Below are 21064 nucleotides of genomic sequence, written 5' to 3' on the forward strand. Positions count from 1 at the left end.
GATGGCGGACTCGCTGCGACAAAACACATACGGCTCATGAGTTTTCTACGTAATGTAGTTCTGTGGTGCAGATTACAGAGCTCACGTGGGGGGGATTTTGACCGTGTAGCACCGCCCCAACTCGCGCACTTACCGGAAATAAGCACAGAGAGGATTTAGGGTGCACTGTGCTTTACTGTACACTAGGGGGTGCCCAAAGCTTTTCCAGCAAGGGCCACTTGAAGTGAAAATTGACATGTTTTGTATGTATTTTCCTTATTATGACTTTATTGTCATAATTTTGTTTGTTTCTCATAATATTATGTCATTTTTTATTCCATTAAACTATAACGACGATATCGTTCCTTCAAACAGGCCGAATAGTTCATCAGCTGCCGCCATTAGAAGCTCCTTCCCCAACTCTTCCAACATTTTAGCATTAGCTAGCAAGTCCACGACTGAAAACGTTGACCTTCGCCATTCATGACGTTACTTTGCCGCCATCTAGCGGCGGTATTGAATATTGCACCAAACGAAGGCTAGGGGAGAAAAAAGAAACACAAAATCTAAATAGTGTTTATTTAAAAAACGTGTGCAATGAATATTTTTTGGTAATGTTTAATGACGAGTACAAGCAGTTATATTATATTTTTTAATGAAATACAAATCAAAAATAATAACGCACATTTTTTCTCCCCATTTGTTGTGTCTGAGCAGAGAATAACTGAAAAATAAATTCAACGTGCAGAATACAAAACACCACCACACTGCAAAATAGTTTGTAGTTCACGTATTTGCTATTTTTGAGAACATGCAGTTACATGAGGTGTACATGTATTTTGGACAGTGACGGTTTTTAGGAATTTTGGAATAAAACTACCCAGACGTTCCCGGTCCACTCTTGCCACGCTCCTCATATCATAAAGCAGGGGCGTCAAACGTCGTGTATCGCCTGTACGATTTCACTTTGGATTGTTTCGCCAACAAACTTGAAAGAAGTCAAGATTATGCATAATTATAGGATAATTTAATATTAATTAATTACATAAATAATTCATGAATAAATATTTTTTAATTGATTTGACAAAAAAATAACTTGTCTGTCAAATTTGAGTATTTTTGTTAAAAATATTTTTTTACATAATTTAACAAAAAAATATAATTTTTTTTTAGAATATTTCAAATAAAAATATAACTATATTTATTTTTAGTTAAAAATAATACAACAAAATGAAAAAAATATATATTTTTAATTAATATAAAAAAATAAAATAAAGTGAGTGTATTTTTTTTACATGCATTACGGTCGTCCATTACAATATCGCAGTTCGATTATTGCTCCCACATTTTTTTCTCTCCAAAAATTAACTAATAAATAAGGCTGTTTCTTGGTATATTATTGGTCAATACATACTGAAATACAAGTCAAGTGTGGTATTCTGGCCACTAGGCGGCAGTAATGAACATTATGTGTCATGCCACACATGATAGATTGGAAAAAAAATCTTCTCCTCCCATCCTGTGTGGCAGTGGTAATTTTTTGTTGCAGGTTTTCGGTTATAACTACAGAAATATTCCATTTATTAACGCTGAATCCTGTCGTGTCGGGTCTGGAACCAATTAAGCACTAATAACGAGGCTTTTCGGGGGTTACATAAAACGATACAACAGGACGGTTCAGCCTCTGGGATTTGAGTTTGACACCCGTGCCTTAGAGAAAGCCAACCACTTATTACGACTAAAAGGAAACCCACTAGCAAGGCAGTGATTTTTGGCTGTTTTTGAGTCACAACCGCCATGTTAACATTCGTTCGGTGGCGTGCCGTGACATGAATCCAACGAGGTTGTGTACTTTTTTTTTATGATTTTAATTCCCTGCTGTGGGTGGACATGTGCACCGTCAAATCGGCGCCCCGCGCGAAGGTTTGGGTACAAAGCGAGCAGGGGAATATCCCGTCTCCAGCGTGCCTTTTCATGTGGGCGAGCATGTAGGCCTTTTGAGTGAATCTCTTCTCGCAAACCGAGCAGTTAAATGGTCTCTCTTCCGTGTGCGTCCTTGTGTGCGACACCATATTAGACTTCTGGAAGAAGCGCTTCCCGCAAATTGAGCAGCTGAAAGGTTTTTCCCCCGTGTGCGTTCTCATGTGCGACACCATGGTGGACTTTTGGAAGAACTGCTTGCCGCACACCGAGCAACCGAAGGGTTTTTCCCCCGTGTGCGTTCTCATGTGCGTGACCACGTTGGCCTTCCGGGAGAATCGTCTGTCGCACACAGAGCAGCTGAAAAGTTTCTCCCCGGTGTGCGTCCTCATGTGTGAGAGCATGTTGACCTTCTGAGCGAACCTTTCGCCGCAAACCGAGCAACTGAAAGGTTTTTCCCCAGTGTGCGTTCGCATGTGCGTGATCATGTTTGCCTTCTGAGTGAATCTTTTCTCGCAGATGGAGCAACCGAAAGGTTTCTGATAGTGCGACTGCATGTGGAAATTCAAGTTGCACTTATACGTGAAGCTTTTGGCGCAAACGGAGCAGGTGAAACGTTCCTTGCCCGCCTGCCTTTTGGAGCACTCCGATGGTTGGGGGTCGGCGTGAACCCTCAAGGGGTGGCCCCCATCTTCTGCCCCTGTTGTCATGTGACTATGCTGAAGCAACGAGGGCTCGGGTGGTTTGTCCTCGTCGTCTTCAGTCTTCACAGAGACACCAGTCAGGGGCAACGGGGTGATATCGGCGGCGTCCGTCGGCCCGAGAAGACACGGCCCCTCCTGAGCTGTCCAGAGTTCCTCCGCTTCCTCTTTAACGTGGGGGGGCTGTGGATCCTCCAGCTCAAAAGTGGAGGTCCTTCCCTGCTGCTGAGGGGGACGTTCTTCAGCGCCCATCGACTGCTGAGCATCTAAGGGACACAAAGTGACACAAAGATACTTCCATATTAAAATATTTTTTAAAAATTAAATAATAATACTAAATAAATTATTAATATTATTTAAAAATATTTCTACTCTTTGCCAGTAAAATGACATTATTTTTTATGATGATATTACAAGTTGATTCTCCTAATATGGCGACTTATTTTTGTTACAATACTTTTTTCTCTTCATAATTTCCATAATATTGTTCCACAGTTTTTTCTCATATTACAACTTAAATTGTATTAATTAATATTAATTATTTTTCTAAAAAATCTTTAAAAAAATATTTATACTCTTTGCCAGTAAAATGACATTATTTTTATGATGATGTTACACATTTATTCTCCTAAAATGGCGACTTATTTTTTGTTACAATACTTTTTTCTCTTCATAATTTCCATAATATTGTTCCACAGTTTTTTCTCATATTACAACTTAAATTGTATTAATTAATATTAATTAATTTAAAAAATATATATTTAAAAAATATTACTACTCTTTGCCAGTAAAATGACATTATTTTTTATGATGATGTTACAAATTTATTCTCCTAATATGGCGACTTACTTTTTGCTACAATAGTTTTTTCTCTTCATAATTTCCATAATATTGTTCCATATTTTTTTCTCATATTACAACTTAAATTGTATTAATTAATATTTTTTTAATTATTTAAAAAATATTTCTACTCTTTGCCAGTAAAATGACATTATTTTTTATGATGATGTTACAAATTTATTCACCTAAAATGGCGACTTATTTTTGTTACAATACTTTTTTCTCTTCATAAAATTACTGCATTTTTTTTATTTCAGGTTGTTAAAAAAATGTCATGTTCCTTCTATTTTTTTTTACTATTCTTGTAAATTTAATGCTGATTTTCCCATTTTTGTTGGTATTGGACCCGGGCCACAGACCGAGGACCCCTGACCTAAACAAGCCGACGAAGGCGCGGATGAACACCGACTAAACTCAAGCTAACACCGCGTAGACTCACCTGATCGAGCCTTTTCCCCGCTAATGTGGCTTCTTGGGTGAATAAAACAAACATGTAACTTAGTCTAGTGTCTTAAAGAAAGAAGGCGATTAAACGTTTAAACCTACCTTCGGCGTTTAAGACAATTTGAGTCTTCCAAGCAGCTTCCAGTTGTTGTCGATGTCGCTCCTTCTCCTCTCTCGTTCGACAAAGTTCCTCCTCGTAGGACGCTATCGTTCTTTCAAACAGAGCGAATATTTCATCAGCCGCCGCCATTAGTCTCTCCTTCACTAACTCTTTCAACATTTTGGACAGTTTTCTTGCAGCGACTACGCTACACGACGCTGGTCAACATAAACACCAAGCTTCGGCTACTTCCGCCTTTTTTTTTTCTTCTTCGACGAATTGACCAGTGAGCCGAGTCGCCCGTGACGTCACGCTGCTGCTACCTAAAGGCGAGTTGGAGACAATACAGGAAGACAGGAGACTATATCTCAGATCTGTAACACGTTCTAAAAATAACAAGGAAATATAAAATAATTTGAAATATCAGCAGTAATAACCACGATAAACAAATAAACAATAAAATAAAAATAAAGACGAGAAAAAAATTGTAATCCAACAAGAAAAATAAATAATTGTATGTGAGTAACAATTATATAATGAGGGAAAATAATGTAATTTTTATCTTACAATGTTAAAATATTAAAGAAAAAATATATTTATTTGTTATATTTTAAGAATGTAATATGGTGGAAAACTACGACAGAGTATTGGGGCTTGTCTTGAGAATAAAGTCATAAACTTATGAGAATAAAGTCACAAATTTACACGAAAAATCGGAAATTTATGAGGGAAAAAAAAGTCATAAAATTACAAAAAATCAAGTCGTAGATTTCTGAAAATAATGTTGTGTATTTACACAAAAAAGTCATACATTTATGATTTTAAGAAGTCATAAATTAACAACAATAAAGTCATACATTTAATTTTACCAGAATAAAGTCATACATTTATGAAATTAAATAGTTAAATTAAATAGTACATTTATGAAAAGAAGTTGTTACTGCACAAGAAAAAAGTTGGGCATTTATGAGAATAAAGTCACAAATTTATGAGAAAAACAGTAGTAAATTTACAACTTTTTTTTTTTTTTAGAAATTCACAAATTCGTAAATTCACAAGAATGAAGTTGGTAAATTCACGAGAAAAAAAGTCACCAATTTACCAGAATAAAGTTGTCAATTTACAAGGACAATTAATACATTCACGAGAATAAAGATGTAAATTTCTGAGAGTGAATTGTAAATTCATGACAATGGACTTAAATTTAAAAGAAAAACATTATACATTTGCGAGAATAAAGTCGTTAATTTACAAGAATAAAGTCATACATTTACGATAAAAAAAAAGTTAATTTCTCAGAATAAAGTCCTAAATTTACAATAAAAAATGTGTACTTTCATGAGAATAGAGTTAAATTAACAAGAAAAAATCAAGTTTAAATTACTTTACGAGAATAAAGCTTTTATTGATAACATGGAGCATTAGCATGCATGTAGCATGTTACAAAAAATAGTGGAATAATGCAACCAAAATATTGCTGGATTTACTTTTTAATTCCACAGAACGACCCCAAACAAGCAGCAGTTAGAGCAGCTAAGAGCTCCCCTCATTGTGACACAGCAGTCTGGGCACAGTGATGGTGAACTACCGCTGTAGCTAGGGAGCTTTGAGGAAGTTGGAAAGTGGCCCAGAGTTAAGATGTCATACGACAACATGACAACACAAACAGTTAGCTCGTGCTAACTATATAGTGAGTACGTATGTGCAACTTAATTATGCTTTTTTGGAATCTTTTAGGACTATTTTTTACCAAAAATGTTTACTCTCCATTGTGTGTTTGCGAGCAGGCGAAAGGTTTCCCTCCAGCGCGAATCCACGAGAAACTACAACTAAGAGGTTTTGTCTCCCGCGTGCGTCCTCATGTGCGATGCCGCGTGCGCTTTTCGAAAGAATCCCGCCCCGCATATTGAGCAACTGAAAGGTTTTTCTCCTGTGTGCGCTTTCACGTGCGCAACCATTTGTACCTTTTGAGAAAATCTTTCCCCGCAGAACGAGCAACTAAACGGTTTTTCTCCCGTGTGCGTTCTCATGTGCGTTTGCAAAATGTACCTCTGAGCAAATCTTCGACCGCAAACTAAACAACCGAAGGGTTTCTCTCCCGTGTGCGTCCGCATGTGCAGCACCATGTGCGACTTTCGAAAGAATCTAGCGCCACAAATTGGGCAACTGAAAGGTTTTTCTCCCGTGTGTATCTTCATGTGTGTTTTCAAAATGGACCTCTGAGAAAATGTGTTGCCACAAACTGAACAAGCGAAAGGTTTCTCTCCTGTGTGCGTCCGTGTGTGTCGAGTCAAATCACACATGTAGGAGAAACCTTTAGCACAAACCGAGCAAGTGAAACGGATTTCATGCGTCTTTTTTTTAGCAGGTCCCGAGTGTTTGTGGTCAGGGGGGGTCCTCATGTCAACTTCCCAGTCCGGATCGCCGCTCAAAGGTTCTTGGGTGACGTCCTCATTGTTGCTGCGTGATAGCGGACCTCCGCGGTGGTCTCCGTTAGCTTCTGTTGAGCTGGAGCTTGGAAGCTCCGCCCATCTGTTCTCCTCACTTGGACTGTGATGAAGCTGTGAGGACTCCTGTGGTTTGTCTTCATGGTCTTCGGTCTTCAGGCAGACAACGGTCAGTGGAAGCTTGGTGAGATCCGCCCCCTCCGGCCAATGTTCCACTACTTCCTCTTTAATGTGGGGGGGCTGGGCAGGATTCACCTGCGTCAACGTGGAGCTCCCCCACTGTGGCTGAGGGGGACGTTCTTCTTGACTGTCAATCAGCGGCTCGGGATCTTCAGGATAGAAAGAAGACAAACACATTATTATTATTATTATATATATATATATATGTACACTATATTATTCATATACAGTCATCCCTCCCCACTTTCTTTTTTTTTTACTACATCATAAGTCATAATATTGTGAGAAACAAAACAAAATAAATTTGGCATTTTTGAAAATTAAGTTGGGGAAAAAGTTATAATTAAATATAAATATAATTAATTAATTATATAATTAAATAAATTATAATAAAAATTATTATTATATAAGTCATAATATGACAAAAATAAAATGTATACAGATTTTTTAAGAAAAACATTTAAATACTTACAATGTATACAGCAAAAATGTCAGGAAACGAGCAAAAAGCGAAGTCGATACTACAGTATTTGGTAATCGGAGTGTCCCGGTGATTATAGGGGTGTTATGTCATATCTAGAGGGCTCTATTCATGTTAAAAGGCCGTAAAGTAGGTTTTCTATGCTCTAACTACTAAAATATCCCATTTATCAATAAAATGGATGATGGTGAGTCCCACAAATATTTTACTTAAATAGGGCGTAAATAGTATGATTAAAACTAAAATATATTTCAGGCAAAAAAATAAATAATAAATATATAAAAATAGACAAAATATTTTACTTAAATAGGACGTAAATAGTATGATTAAAACTAAAATATATTTTAGGCAAAAAAATAAATAATAAATATATAAAAATAGACAAAATATTTTACTTAAATATGACGTAAATAGTATGATTAAAACTAAAATATATTTTAGGCAAAAAAATAAATAATAAATATATAAAAATAGACAAAATATTTTACTTAAATAGGACGTAAATAGTATGATTAAAACTAAAATATATTTTAGGCAAAAAAATAAATAATAAATATATAAAAATAGACAAAATATTTTACTTAAATAGGACGTAAATAGTATGATTAAAACTAAAATATATTTTAGGAAAAAAATAAATAATAAATATATAAAAATAGACAAAATATTTTACTTAAATAGGACATAAATAGTAGATGATTAAAACTAAAATATATTTTAGGCAAAAAATAAATAATAAATATATAAAAATAGACAAAATATTTTACTTAAATAGGACATAAATAGTAGATGATTAAAACTAAAATATATTTTAGGCAAAAATAAATAATAAATATATAAAAATAGACAAAATGACACAAATATTTTTATAAATAATATAAATTACATTAAAAATATAAAACTGCTGTCAAAATGAAATATTATACATAAATGTGAATTATTATAAATGCCGCAATGAGGAGGCGTGCAGGAATGACACCGTCTGTCCTTCGCCCTCCTGTCATTCGTTTTAGGGACCCCCCCTCCTGATTGCGGGATTTATAATATTTCACATTTATTTATTATATTTCATTTTGACAGCAGTTTTATATTTTTAATGTAATTTATATTATTTATAAAAATATTTGTGTCATTTTGTCTATTTTTATATATTTATTTATTTTTACCAAAAATATATTTTTGTTTTAATCATCTACTATTTACGTACTATTTAAGTAAAATATTTGTGGGACCCACCATCAGCCACTTTATTGATAAATGGGATATTTTAGTAGTTAGAGCATAGAAAACCTGTTTACGGCCTTTTAAAACACAGTTTTTAACATGAATAGAGCCCTCTAGATATGACATAACACCCCTATAATCACCGGGACACTCCGATTACCAAATACTGTAGTATCGACTTCGCTTTTTGCTCTTTTCCTGACATGTTTGCTGTATACATTGTAAGTATTTAAATATCCTTCCTCATGGCGGTTTTGTTTTTTTTTTTTTAGCACATCCTGTATTAGTTCCATGTGTTAAAGATAGGTCAGTGAACATTAAACTCACCTTTCATATTCAAAACAAGGCTGCCAAAAGCTTCCACTTGCTGTCGATGTCGCTCCTTCTCCTCTCTCGTTCGACAAAGTTCCTCCTCGTAGGACGCTATCGTTCTTTCAAACAACGCGAATATTTCATCAGCCGCCGCCATTAGTCTCTCCTTCACTAACTCTTTCAACATTTCGACACCTTTATTCTTCTCTATTCGTTCAGTCTCTCTGCAACCACTGCGTCATAATACTTGATAAGAGTCGTTCGCTTCCGCCTTTTTCTTCTTCGCTGTTTTTTCCACTTATCAAGGTCACGCTGCTGCCACCAAGCGGCCATAATAGGGAAGTGAAGTGAAGATGAAACATGAGATACACAGGTTTCACAGGATTCATTTGAACTTTTACTGTCATCAAGAACTATGCAGTACTATGCAGTACTTTTTGTAGGATTCAGCAAGATATCTCTTTAGACAAGCCAAAAATACTAAACATTTTTAGCTTATTATAAAACAAAAGAGTCACAAGAGTGAAATATACAACATAAATATTGCTTAATAAAACTCATTACCACAAAAAAGCAAAAATACCACCTAACCTGACATATAAAGAGTATTTACTTGCATTTGCTAACCATACAATTTACTGTGTTATTAGTTTGAAACCTTACTTAGCTTGAAAGGCATTTAAAGAAAAACAACACATTCTATGTGGGTGGGCAAGGTGAGTAGCTGCGAGGAGCATGTGAGAGTCGTCGGTGTGAGTCCTCAAGCGTGTGTTCATGACATGAACTAAGAGTTTTTATTTTCGGCGTGTGTTCTCATGTGTGACACCACATGCCATTTTTGAACGAAGCTAGCGCCACAGATGGAGCAACTGAACGCTTTTTCTCCCGTGTGGACTTTCGCGTGAACCGTCATTTGTCCCCTTTGAGCAAATCTTTTGCCGCAAACGGAGCAACTAAAGGGTTTTTCTCCCGTGTGCGTCCTCTTATGAGATACCACTTCCGACTGTCGGAAGAACCTAGCGCCGCAAATTGAACAGCTAAAAGGTCTTTCTCCTGTGTGCGTTCTCATGTGAGCTGTCAGAGTCGACCTCTGAGAAAACGTATTGCCACAAACTGAACAACTGAAAGGTTTCTCTCCCGTGTGCGTCCGCATGTGTTGGGCCAAATCACACCTTTCAAAAAATCCTTTTCCGCAAACCGAGCATATGAAACGTTTCTCTCCCGTGTGCGTTGCCACGTGTCGAGACAAATGGCTCATACAAGAAAAGCTTTTATCACAAACTGAGCAGGTCAAAGGTTTTTTACCCGTCTTCTTTTTAGAGCATTCAGAGTCTTTGTTGTCGGTGTGAGTCCTCAGATCATCTTCGTGGTCTGTATTGCTGCTCAAGGGTTTTTGGGTGCTGTCCTGGTCTTCAGCTTCAGGGGAGTATGACGTCGTGTCGTCGCTATCTGATAGCGGAGCTAAGAGGTTGTCTGCTTGTGATCCTCCACGGTGGTCTCCATCGGCTTCTGTGGGACACAATTTACATTGTCATATTTTCGTCAATAAATATCCCCCCCCCAACGACAAAATTGAACATAGACAAAAAAAAAGGACAGTGCAGTGCTAGGTTGCTGGCACAACACCCCGAATCCAGTTCTTCAGTGCTTCACTGGTGACCCCGAAGTGTTCGGAGCTACAGCGAACCTGGTTAACAACGGTGCCGTAAAATTGCCGATGACGGTCCCAAGTCACACTTGCTGACTTTCGAGCTCTCCCGGCAAGAGCCTGCGCCCTTTGGACGTTTCCGGGTTGGGGGCCCGGAAGCCGTCGGAGCACATGGAGATGATGTGGAACCTCCTGGGGGCCGAGGAACCTAATTTACTCTTCATGGAGCTTTTTCTGAAACACATGCCCCCGCATGTACAAACTAAACTAATACAACCACGTCTGGCCCCGGTACGAGCCCACACGCCCCTGCAGGCGACCCCCGAGCCCCCAAACGCGAGGTTCAGGGTGAAAGCACGGTGATGTCGCCCTCTGTGCGCCTACAAAGGTACAGGAAAGGAAATGGGGAATAACGTTTTTGTCCCTCAACTGTAACCGGGACGAATGTCGGTCACAATTTTTTCGGACGTCAATTTGGTGCGGGGTTACCATCAGGTACCCGTACACGGCGCCGACATCCTGAAGACGACCGTCATTACACCTTTTGGGCTGTTTAAATTTCTCCGGATGCCGTTTGGGCTCAAGACCAACGACGCTGTGATTTCTAATATTCAGGACTGGTCGCTTGTAATGTTCAGTGAGACACACAAGCACCAGATCTGATCGTCGGGGAATGTAATCTAATGAGAACATTTTTACAAGAAAAATAACATCATTTTGGTAGTAAATACTAAATAGTACAACAATAGTACTTAGATTAGTTTCTTAGAGAGACGTCAACAGAACTGTGGACCTTTTTCTCCTCTCTGATCCGGCGGGCGTGGTCTTAGACTCTGGATGCCTTTAAGAAGAGCCGACACCATGGACTCGTTGCTCTGGAGGACGGAATTCACCAGCCTTTCCTGCATTTCTTGGCTCTGTCGTAACTGGTAGACCAAAGCAGTCTGGAGTCTCTCCATGCTGGACGTAAAGCGCCTCACGTCAGACCGTCGGCCCCTGGGTCTTTGCCTTTCCCCTAAAACATATAAAAAGTCATCATTAGCCATCCTCCAAACCCCTTGGACAGCTCAACAGGCCAATTTAGAGTCTCCTATGAAGCAAACATCCATATTCTTTGGAGAAAATGCCACACAGAGATGCAACATTGTCCCCATACCTGCAAGATAACCTACCAAACATCGCAAAGCTACCTGGGCGAGTCTTCGTCTTTAATACAGGAGGACTATCAGTCTCCCGTTCTTCTGTTTCAGCCGTCTCTTCCATTTCGACGGCATCCTCTTCGTCTGGATGCTTCTCTGGGTCATCAGTTGGCTCTCTCTGGTCTTTCGGCACACTCTCTACAAGCAAAATAATGAAATAAACGTAAATAATCTGTTACTATAGAAGAAGCAGACGTGTTTTTAGCTCTTCAGCAAGTGAAAAGGTCTATAATTTGCCGAATGGTTTGTTCAAGTATGCATTTCTTTATGCCTCGCTGTAGTCAAAACAAATCATAAGCATTCAATTGTATTGTGCAATGTATTTAACATTAATAGTACAACTACAATTTTTTGTAATAATCAACAATCCTTATGTGAGACTTGAATACGTGTCTCTATTTTATGAGCATTCTAAAGATATAAAAAGAGCTAAACAGGAACAGTTAAGAACGCAGGTAATTGAAAGCACCTTGTATAAAACCTATTGAAAAAAGCTACAATGCCCCATTTACATAATGTGGCCTACCTATTAAACAAACTACAGCGACATTGTTATTATTATTATTGTCTTCTAGCTGTCATGTATAGTCATTCCACGGTCAGAATATTCCATCGGGGTGCTGCGGTATGATCAATAATGTGTTTGAAACGACGCAATCGTGATAATTTGCTTATAGTGGTATAGTTGTATTTATTGAATAATTGGCCATTTAAAAATTGCATTGAGGTGAAGCGATATGAGGAAATGACGAATCTGCGGATAAGAACAAAAAGATCGAACATGGACACACATTAGCTTAAACCATAGCTACTAGCGATGTGTACGGATACAGTTAGCTCCTAGCTAACGTCACTAGCAATTTACCTGAAACGGAAGCCCCAAAGCCAACGTCCAAGCCACACGTTTGAGACAACGCTCGTCCTCCTAGCAGGTCATCGAGGAGATCAAAGTATGGACACGGAACTGAGTTGTGTCCATTTATTTTAATCTTCCTTTTGGTTACGAAGTAAATCCGCTTCATGCTTTTCCATTTCCCTTTTATCTGCTCGAAAGTCCGAATGAAGCCCGCTTCCTCCATTTTTTTCGCCACCTTTTTAAATACTTCCGCATTCCTGATTTTTCGTCCGTTGACCCACTTGAAAATGTTGAGTTCTTTCAGCTGCCGAAGCAAGAAGACGGCCTCCTCTTCGCCCCAGAAACGAGTGCCACCTAGTCCTTCTGACGACATGTTGGAAAATAATGTCCGTCTCTCTTGAAGACGAAGTGAAGTGAATTGGATCCGCTTCCGGGTTATTGCCCGCCTTGGAAGATGGCGCATGCGCAAAACGCCAGCTCGGACAATACTGTACCTCTGGAATAGAGGGGCCTGTCGAGCAAAAGACTAAAGCTAAAACAATTTGCTCACGATATGTTTGTGTTGCGTTTGTGTCAAAAGGAGAATGCATTATATTTATTATATATTTTATATTTTTAGTTCACCTAACCAGTCAAAAGTTGTATGTATTATAACTATATGTATAAATGACTTTAAAAAACAATAATAGTCAATAGTTTATTTCCCATAAAAATATCATTAAGTAATGCGTCATGTGACTAACGTAAACACCGAAATAAAATAAACCACATTCATGATCAAGATGTAGAAAATGTTTAAGGTAGCAGAACATGTGCGGGGTTGCATTCAAAGACACAATTGCTTTGTGTTTTTGTTTATTTAGAAAGCACACATGAAGACGATTACCTGTGTCAATAGTGTCCCAACACTTTTGCTGTTTTTTCCAAATATTTCTTTCCTCTTCAAAAAATTTTAGTAAATGTTCTTTTTGTCGTATTCTGACTTTATTTTCATATTTTTACTTTATTTGATTTTTATTTTATTATTTGATTTTATTATTTTATTTTTTATATATTTTGTTTTGTTTCTGTTAATATTATGATAAAAAGTAATGTATTTTTTCTTCAATATTTCAGTATTTTTCCTCATAATATTATCATTTCTTAGTCTGCACAACATGACATTTTCTCTTAATATTTTGACTTTATTCTCATAAAATTACTGATGTTTTTTTATTTTATTTTCCACCTCTTTCGACTTTCCTTTTGTGAATTTTCTTCTCGTAATTATGACATATTTTGACTTTAAAAAAATCTTAGTAAACGTTTTTTTGTCATATTATGACTTTATTCTCATATTTTTACTTCATTTGACTTCATTCCCATCACATTGTAACCTTTTCCCCAACCTAATTTTCAAACAATTACAACTATATTTTGTTTTGTTTCTGTCAATATTATGATGAAAGAAGCAATGTATTTTTTCTTCAATATTTCAGTATTTTTCCTCATAATATTATGTTGGAAGAATTGTACATAAAGTTATTCTATTTTTTACTATATTCTTATGACCTATTTTCTTATGACCTACAAACATTTCATATCACTCACGTAGCAAAAGTAAGATTAATGCTGAGTCGCTTGCACATTTGGTGTACCTCATGATTAGAGAAGAACAGAATGTTCTTTCAGCAGATAGTTTTTATCACACTCTCGTGATGAGGAAATAGCTGCACGGGTCAGAAGAAGATGTGACCTCAGAGTGTGTGTGTGTGTGTGTGTGAGTGTCTCCAGAAGATCACATGCCAAGGAGGATGTTGGAACTGTTGTAGATAAGTTATCCAATTTGCTGGTCTAGCTGTTTGCCTTTCTAGCTACAAGTTGCTAAGATAGGTATAGCTTTGTTCTATGTGTATGTATGCATGACTTGCTTTTATTGCAGGATGTGGCACCAGCAGAAGGGGACAGTTGATTGCTCAAGCAGTCAACCACGAGCAGAAGCATGTGTGCATGAGGCAGATAGTGGTTTGTTTTTAAATGGTCTCAACTGGATAGTCAGCACACCCTTCCCCCGTAGCAGTTGAGGCCTCATGTGACCTAGGGCATTCCTAAATAAAAAAAGACAGGAGAGTGAAGGCTGCTTCAGAGTTGGTTTGGAGGTTGTTACTGAGCAGACTTCAATCACTCTCCTTGCAAGTGAAATATCTCACGTCTCTTTGTCCTCTTTGAGCAGATTGCTTTACAGATGTTTGGTGATTAAACCTGACACACTGCCAATCACAAATAACTACACACGTCATGCTGGAGTTAAAATAGCCATAATTCGAAATGACAGACAGTATTGGAGTTCCGAGAGGAGTCCCTGATGAATACAAATTAGTCAACCAGATAGCAGCAGGTTTCGAGTCATCGATTTGCTGGTGGTGCACAATTAACAAAAATGTAGACAGAATCAACGACATCCACTATAACGTGCAGAAACCAGGTAATAGAACAGAAGAAGGGTTCTCCGCCATCCATGAACAACTGTCAGCTACCTCCCTCATGGCTTTCCAAAACAGAATTGCTGTTGACATGCTCCTGGCAGATAATAATAATAAATAAATATATATATATATATATATATATACACACACACTATATTATTCATATACAGTCACCCCTCCCCACTTTTTTTTACTATGTCATAAGTCATAATATTGTGAGAAACAAAACAAAATGTACCATTTTTGAAACTTAAGTTAGGGGAAAGTTATAATATTCTAGCAATATAATATAATAAAAAATATTATTATATAATATTATATATATAGTATATTATAATATTATATAAAAAATATTATTATATAATATTATAGGAAGTCAAAACACAAAAGTCATAATATTACAACATTTTTTTATACAGATTATTTAAGAAAAACATTTAAATGCTTACAATGTATACATAAAAAATGTCAGGAAAAAAGCAAAAAGCGAAGTCGATACGACAGTATTTGGTAATCGGAGTGTACCGGTGATTATAGGGGTGTTATGTCATATCTAGAGGGCTCTATTCATGTTAAAAACTGTTTTAAAAGGTCGTAAACAGGTTTTCTATGCTCTAACTACTAAAATATCCCATTTATCAATAAAGTGGGTGATGGTGGGTCCCACAAATATTTTATTTAAATAGGACGTAAATAGTAGATGATTAAAACAAAAATATATTTTTGGTAAAAATAAATAAATATATAAAAATAGACAAAATGACACAAATATTTTTACAAATAATATAAATTACATAAAAAATATAAAACTGCTGTCAAAATGAAATATTATAAATAAATGTGAAATATTATAAATCCCGCAATCAGGAGGAGGCGTTTTTTTTTTTTTTTAGCACATCCTGTATTAGTTCCATGTGTTAAAGATAGGTCAGTGAACAACTCACCTTTCATATTCAAAACAAGGCTGCCAAAAGCTTCCACTTGCTGCCGATGTCGCTCCTTCTCCTCTCTCGTTCGACAAAGTTCCTCCTCGTAGGACGCTATCGTTCTTTCAAACAACGCGAATATTTCATCAGCCGCCGCCATTAGTCTCTCCTTCAGCAACTCTTTCAACATTTCGACACCTTTATTCTTCTCTATTTGTTCACAGTCTCTCTCCATTTAAAGGCATTTAAAGAAAAACAACACATTCTATGTGGGTGGGCAAGGTGAGTAGCTGCGAGGAGCATGTGAGAGTTGTCGGTGTGAGTCCTCAAGCGTGTGTTCATGATCAACTAAGAGTTTTTATTTTCGGTGTGTGTTCTCGTGTGTGACACCGCATGCGATTTTTGAACGAACCTAGCGCCACAGATGGAGCAACTGAACGCTTTTTCTCCCGTGTGGACTTTCGCGTGACCCATCAGATGTTCCTTTCGAGCAAATCTTTTGCCACAAACGGAGCAATTATAGGGTTTTTCTCCCGTGTGGAGTTTCTCGTGAACCGTCAGATGTCCCTTTCGAGCAAATCTTTTGCCACAAACGGAGCAACTATAGGGTTTTTCTCCCGTGTGCATCCTCTTATGAGATACCACTTCCGACTGTCGGAAGAACCTAGCGCCGCAAATTGAACAGCTATAAGGTCTTTCTCCTGTGTGCGTTCTCATGTGAGCTGTCAGAATCGACCTCTGGGAATACGCATTGCCACAAACGGAACAACAGTAAGGTTTTTCTCCCGTGTGCGTCCGCATGTGTAGGGCCAAATCACACCTGTCAAAATATCCTTTTCCGCAAACCGAGCATACGAAACGTTTCTCTCCCGTGTGCATCGCCATGTGTCGAGACAAATTGCTCATACAAGAAAAGCTTTTGTCACAAACTGAGCAGGTCAAAGATTTTTTACCCGTCTTCTTTTTAGAGCATTCAGAGTCTTTGTTGTCGGTGTGAGTCCTCAGATCATCTTCGCGGTCTGTATTGCTGCTCAAGGGTTTTTGGGTGATGTCCTGGTCTTCAGCTTCAGGGGAGTATGACGTCGTGTCGTCGCTATCTGATAGCGGAGCTAAGAGGTTGTCTGCTTGTGATCCTCCACGGTGGTCTCCATCGGCTTCTGTTGTCATGTGTTGTGGCTCCGCCCCTCTGTTCTCCTCACTTGGACTGTGATGAAGCTGTGAGGACTCTGGTGGTTTGTCTTCATGGTCTTCGGTCTTCCCAGTGATGGGAGTCAGTGGCAACTTGGCGAGATCAGGAAGAAACTCTCCCTCTTGGGTGATCCAGAGTGCTTCCTTTTCTTCTTCTTCTTTAACCTGGGGGGGCTGTGGGTCCACCTCCTCCTTTTTAAAGTGGAGGGGATGTGGATCTTCCTGCTTCCAAGTGGAGGTCCCGCCCTGCAGCTGAGGGGCGTGTTCTTCTTGACAAATCATCTGCTGGACGTCTGTGGGACACAATTTTCATTGTCATATTTTCGTCAATAAATATCCCCCCCCCCCCCCCCCCCCCGACAAAATTGAACATAGACAAAAAAGGACAGTGCAGTGCTAGGTTGCTGGCACAACACCCCGTCTCAGAATCCAGTTCTTTAGTGCTTCACTGGTGACCACGAAGTGTTCGGAGCTACAGCGAACCTGGTTAACAACGGCGCCGTAAAATTGTCGATGACGGTCCCAAGTCACACTTGCTGACTTTCGAGCTCAATGATCCCACGCCAGACAGCTACACCAATCCCCATATCCAAGATTTTTCGGCGCACCTCACGGGGCGCACAATTTTTTCCGACGTCAATTTGGTGCGGGGTTACCATCAGGTACCCGTACACGCCGCCGACATCCTGAAGACAACCATCATTACACCTTTTGGGCTGTTTAAATTTCTCCGGATGCCGTTTGGGCTCAAGACCAACGACGCTGTGATTTCTAATATTCAGGACTGGTCGCTTGTAATGTTCAGTGAGACACACAAGCACCAGATCTGATCGTCGGGGAAACAACAGGCTTTTATTGCAAGTTTGAACGATCTCACAACTGGCCCGAAAAACACGGGATACTTTTACAGCCAAGCTGACGCTCAGCTCTGAACCCCTGACATCACTTCCTGTCTGCCTCTCTCTCAGGTTACCGAGGAAACATACCGTATTTACAGCCCCTCCGTTCCAACCGTGGGGATTGTGATGAAGCCATAAAGGATTCGGGCGGTTTGTCTTCGTGGTCTTCAGTCTTCACGGCCATCTTGGTGAGATCAGCCTCCTCTGGCTCTCCGTCCTCAACTTCCACGTTAACGTTGGGGGTCGGCGGGCGGGGCTCCCCCTGCGACTGATGACCATTCAGCTGGTGGACGTCTGCAGGACACAAACACACGTTTGTGTAAGCCCCACGACAAAAATGGCGGCTCATTTCATGAAATGTATGCATGACCTTTGGGGAAACGTGAATACTGTTTTGGAAAAATGAAACAATCAGCAGTGGGGAGCGAGGATTGAACCAGCAACTGTGTAAAACCCGCTCTACCACACTGAGCAACTGACACACCCACAAATGTAATCTAATGAGACATTTTTTACAATAATAACGCAACATTATAAGGAAAAATAACATCATTTTGGTAGTAAATACTAAATAGTACAACAATAGTACTTAGATTAGTTTCTTAGAGAGACGTCAACAGAACTGTGGACCTTTTTCTCCTCTCTGATCCGGGGGGCGCGGTCTTAGACTCTGGATGCCTTCAAGAAGAGCCGACACCATGGACTCGTTGCTCTGGAGGATGGTATTCACCAGCCTTTCCTGCATTTCTTGGCTCTGTCGTAACTGGTCGACCAAAACAGTCTGGAATCTCTCCATGCTGGACGTAAACCGCTTCACGTCAGACCGTCGGCCCCTGGGTCTTTGCCTTTCCCCTAAAACATATAAAAAGTCATCATTAGCCATCCTCCAAATCCCTTGGACAGCTCAACAGGCCAATTTAGAGTCTCCTATGAAGCAAACATCCATATTCAGGGCTCTACGTTAAAAACAAAAATGACTTGCCCATAGGGAATCCTTAAGGTGAGAACTACTTGCCCGAACTTGCCCCATGTAAAATGAAAAGACTGCCATAATGATATCATATATCAATATATGCTGATAATTCATCAGATAATAGTACTGATGCATTGTATTTGGAGGAATGTCTGAACATTTGTGGAGATGTATGTTAACATGGCAAGCCATGCTACCTTACACATGGTAGTCGTAGTAAGCAGTGATATTTATAAGTTGTGCACCACAATGAAACATTTGACACATTTGTGTACTAGTAAAGTGTTTTTAATCCAGAAAAAAATGCTCAATGGTCAAACAATAATTTGTGAAGCAAAGGTGAGAAAAATACACAGAGAAATGGAAGCGCTAGATTTTGTAGCTTGTGCAAAATCAGCACTTGGTATTGGATCTAATGGGTGGTGTTTCATTGTGACCACTTCAAATTGTCACAGCAATGTGATTCACTCACCTGTGCCATCATTTGATTGGCTGCCGCTAATAAAATACTTGTTTAGGAGGCACTGGTTCATCACTTTTTGGTGTTTTCCTTCAGAAGTTGTTGAAGAATTAGACGATGTTGGCAGGTACGCCATAATAGATGTTTTCCTAGTAAAACGATCGCTGATTGGTTGATCGCGAACAAGAACGGGTGTCGGTAAAACGCGGATGTGGATTACGGACCGCGGTCTAAATAAACGATTCTGATTGGTCCATTTCAAGATTTGCAAGGATTGGTTTGCAAATTACCACCGGAATTACGCAGTCCGTGTTTTACCAACACCCAACAAGAACCGCTTTAGAAAAAACTCTTGGCAGTATGGCATGCTAAAGTACACTTGCCCGACGGGAATATCACTGATTGGATTTACTTGCCCCAATTTTGTTTTAAACTTGCCCCGGGCCATCGGTACATCGTTATTGTCGAGCCCTGATATTCTTTGGAGAAAATGCCACACAGAGATGCAACATTGTCACCATACCTGCAAGATAACCTACCAAACATCGCAAAGCTACCTGTGCGAGTCTTCGTCTTTAATACAGGAGGACTATCAGTCTCCCGTTCTTCTGTTTCAGCCGTCTCTTCCATTTCGACGGCATCCTCTTCGTCTGGATGCTTCTCTGGGTCATCAGTTGGCTCTCTCTGGTCTTTCGGCACACTCTCTACAAGCAAAATAATGAAATAAACGTAAATAATCTGTTACTATAGAAGAAGCAGACGTGTTTTTAGCTCTTCAGCAATTGAAAAGGTCTATAATTTGCCGAATGGTTTGTTCAAGTATGCATTTCTTTATGCCTCGCTGTAGTCAAAACAAATCATAAGCATTCAATTGTATTGTGCAATGTATTTAACATTAAAAGTACAGCTACAATTTTTTGTAATAATCAACAATCCTTATGTGAGACTTGAATACGTGTCTCTATTTTATGAGCATTCTAAAGATATAAAAAGAGCTAAACAGGAACAGTTAAGAACGCAGGTAATTGAAAGCACCTTGTATAAAACCTATTGAAAAAAGCTACAATGCCCCATTTACATAATGTGGCCTACCTATTAAACAAACTACAGCGACATTGTTATTATTATTATTGTCTTCTAGCTGTCATATATAGTCATTCCACGGTCAGAATATTCCATCGGGGTGCTGCGGTATGATCAATTGGCCATTTAAAAATTGCATTGAGGTGAAGCGATATGAGGAAATGACGAATCTGCGGATAAGAACAAAAAGATCGAACATGGACACACATTAGCTTAAACCATAGCTACTAGCGATGTGTACGGATACAGTTAGCTCCTAGCTAACGTCACTAGCAATTTACCTGAAACGGAAGCCCCAAGGCCAACGTCCAAGCCACACGTTTGAGACAACGCTCGTCCTCCTAGCAGGTCGTCGAGGAGCTCAAAGTATGGACACGGAACTGAGTTGTGTCCATTTATTTTAATCTTCCTTTTGGTTACGAAGTAAATCCGCTTCATGCTGTTCCATTTCATTTTTATCTGCTCGAAAGTCCGAATGAAGCCCGCTTCCTCCATTTTTTTCGCCACCTTTTTAAATACTTCCGCATTCCTGATTTTTCGTCCGTCGAGCCACTTGAAAATGTTGGGTTCTTTCAGCTGCCGAAGCAAGAAGACGGCCTCCTCTTCGCCCCAGAAACGAGTGCCACGTAGTCCTTCTGACGACATGTTGGAAAATAATGTCCGTCTCTCTTGAAGACGAAGTGAAGTGAATTGGATCCGCTTCCGGGTTATTGCCCGCCTTGGAAGATGGCGCATGCGC

General features: G+C 39.0%; 3 protein-coding genes across 5 annotated transcripts; all 3 read right to left on the reverse strand.

Moving 5' to 3' along the window:
* Positions 1-626: 626 nt before the first annotated feature.
* Positions 627-15957, reverse strand: LOC131127792 (zinc finger protein 432-like). Its single transcript, XM_058070030.1, has 5 exons — positions 15741-15957; positions 5815-6760; positions 5573-5588; positions 3987-4206; positions 627-2866 (listed from the first exon to the last, which is right to left on the reverse strand). Exons 1-5 carry the CDS (start codon positions 15955-15957, stop codon positions 1839-1841), a joined length of 2427 nt encoding a protein of 808 aa, XP_057926013.1. The 3' UTR covers positions 627-1838.
* LOC131128104 (zinc finger and SCAN domain-containing protein 2-like) lies at positions 9012-12760 on the reverse strand. Of its 2 annotated transcripts, none has more exons than XM_058070680.1 (4): positions 12341-12760; positions 11449-11613; positions 11070-11291; positions 9012-10137 (listed from the first exon to the last, which is right to left on the reverse strand). In XM_058070680.1, the coding sequence occupies exons 1-4, from the start codon at positions 12702-12704 to the stop codon at positions 9413-9415; spliced, it is 1476 nt and encodes a 491-aa protein (XP_057926663.1). In that variant the 5' UTR covers positions 12705-12760; the 3' UTR covers positions 9012-9412. The 2 variants fall into 2 exon arrangements, with proteins under 2 accessions (XP_057926663.1, XP_057926664.1); XM_058070681.1 differs by having other exon boundaries at positions 11467-11613; positions 12341-12756.
* Positions 15920-21019, reverse strand: LOC131128089 (zinc finger protein 397-like). Of its 2 annotated transcripts, none has more exons than XM_058070650.1 (5): positions 20607-21019; positions 19782-19946; positions 18440-18661; positions 17897-18103; positions 15920-17203 (listed from the first exon to the last, which is right to left on the reverse strand). In XM_058070650.1, the coding sequence occupies exons 1-5, from the start codon at positions 20968-20970 to the stop codon at positions 16071-16073; spliced, it is 2091 nt and encodes a 696-aa protein (XP_057926633.1). In that variant the 5' UTR covers positions 20971-21019; the 3' UTR covers positions 15920-16070. The 2 variants fall into 2 exon arrangements, with proteins under 2 accessions (XP_057926633.1, XP_057926634.1); XM_058070651.1 differs by having other exon boundaries at positions 19800-19946; positions 20607-21017.
* Between the last annotated feature and the right edge of the window lie 45 nt (positions 21020-21064).

The sequence above is a fragment of the Doryrhamphus excisus genome, chromosome 4, assembly GCF_030265055.1.
Source record: "Doryrhamphus excisus isolate RoL2022-K1 chromosome 4, RoL_Dexc_1.0, whole genome shotgun sequence".
Classification (NCBI taxonomy): Eukaryota; Metazoa; Chordata; class Actinopteri; order Syngnathiformes; family Syngnathidae; genus Doryrhamphus; species Doryrhamphus excisus.

Excerpts from the sequence above, each read along its gene's own strand:
- LOC131128104 (XM_058070680.1), bottom strand. The coding sequence starts at position 12,704 with ATGTCGTCAGAAGGACTAGGTGGCACTCGTTTCTGGGGCGAAGAGGAG. Across the intron at positions 11,614-12,340 it reads CTTTGGGGCTTCCGTTTCAG|AGAGTGTGCCGAAAGACCAG; the intron begins GTAAATTGCTAG and ends TTTTGCTTGTAG. Across the intron at positions 10,138-11,069 it reads GGATCAGAGAGGAGAAAAAG|AAGCCGATGGAGACCACCGT; the intron begins GTCCACAGTTCT and ends TGTGTCCCACAG.
- LOC131127792 (XM_058070030.1), bottom strand. The coding sequence starts at position 15,957 with ATGGAGAGAGACTGTGAACAAATAGAGAAGAATAAAGGTGTCGAAATG. Across the intron at positions 6,761-15,740 it reads CCTTGTTTTGAATATGAAAG|ATCCCGAGCCGCTGATTGAC; the intron begins GTGAGTTGTTCA and ends TCTATCCTGAAG. Across the intron at positions 2,867-3,986 it reads AATTGTCTTAAACGCCGAAG|ATGCTCAGCAGTCGATGGGC; the intron begins GTAGGTTTAAAC and ends TGTGTCCCTTAG.
- LOC131128089 (XM_058070650.1), bottom strand. The coding sequence starts at position 20,970 with ATGTCGTCAGAAGGACTACGTGGCACTCGTTTCTGGGGCGAAGAGGAG. Across the intron at positions 18,662-19,781 it reads AGGTAGCTTTGCGATGTTTG|GGGAAAGGCAAAGACCCAGG; the intron begins GTAGGTTATCTT and ends TATATGTTTTAG. Across the intron at positions 18,104-18,439 it reads GGATCAGAGAGGAGAAAAAG|ACGTCCACCAGCTGAATGGT; the intron begins GTCCACAGTTCT and ends TGTGTCCTGCAG.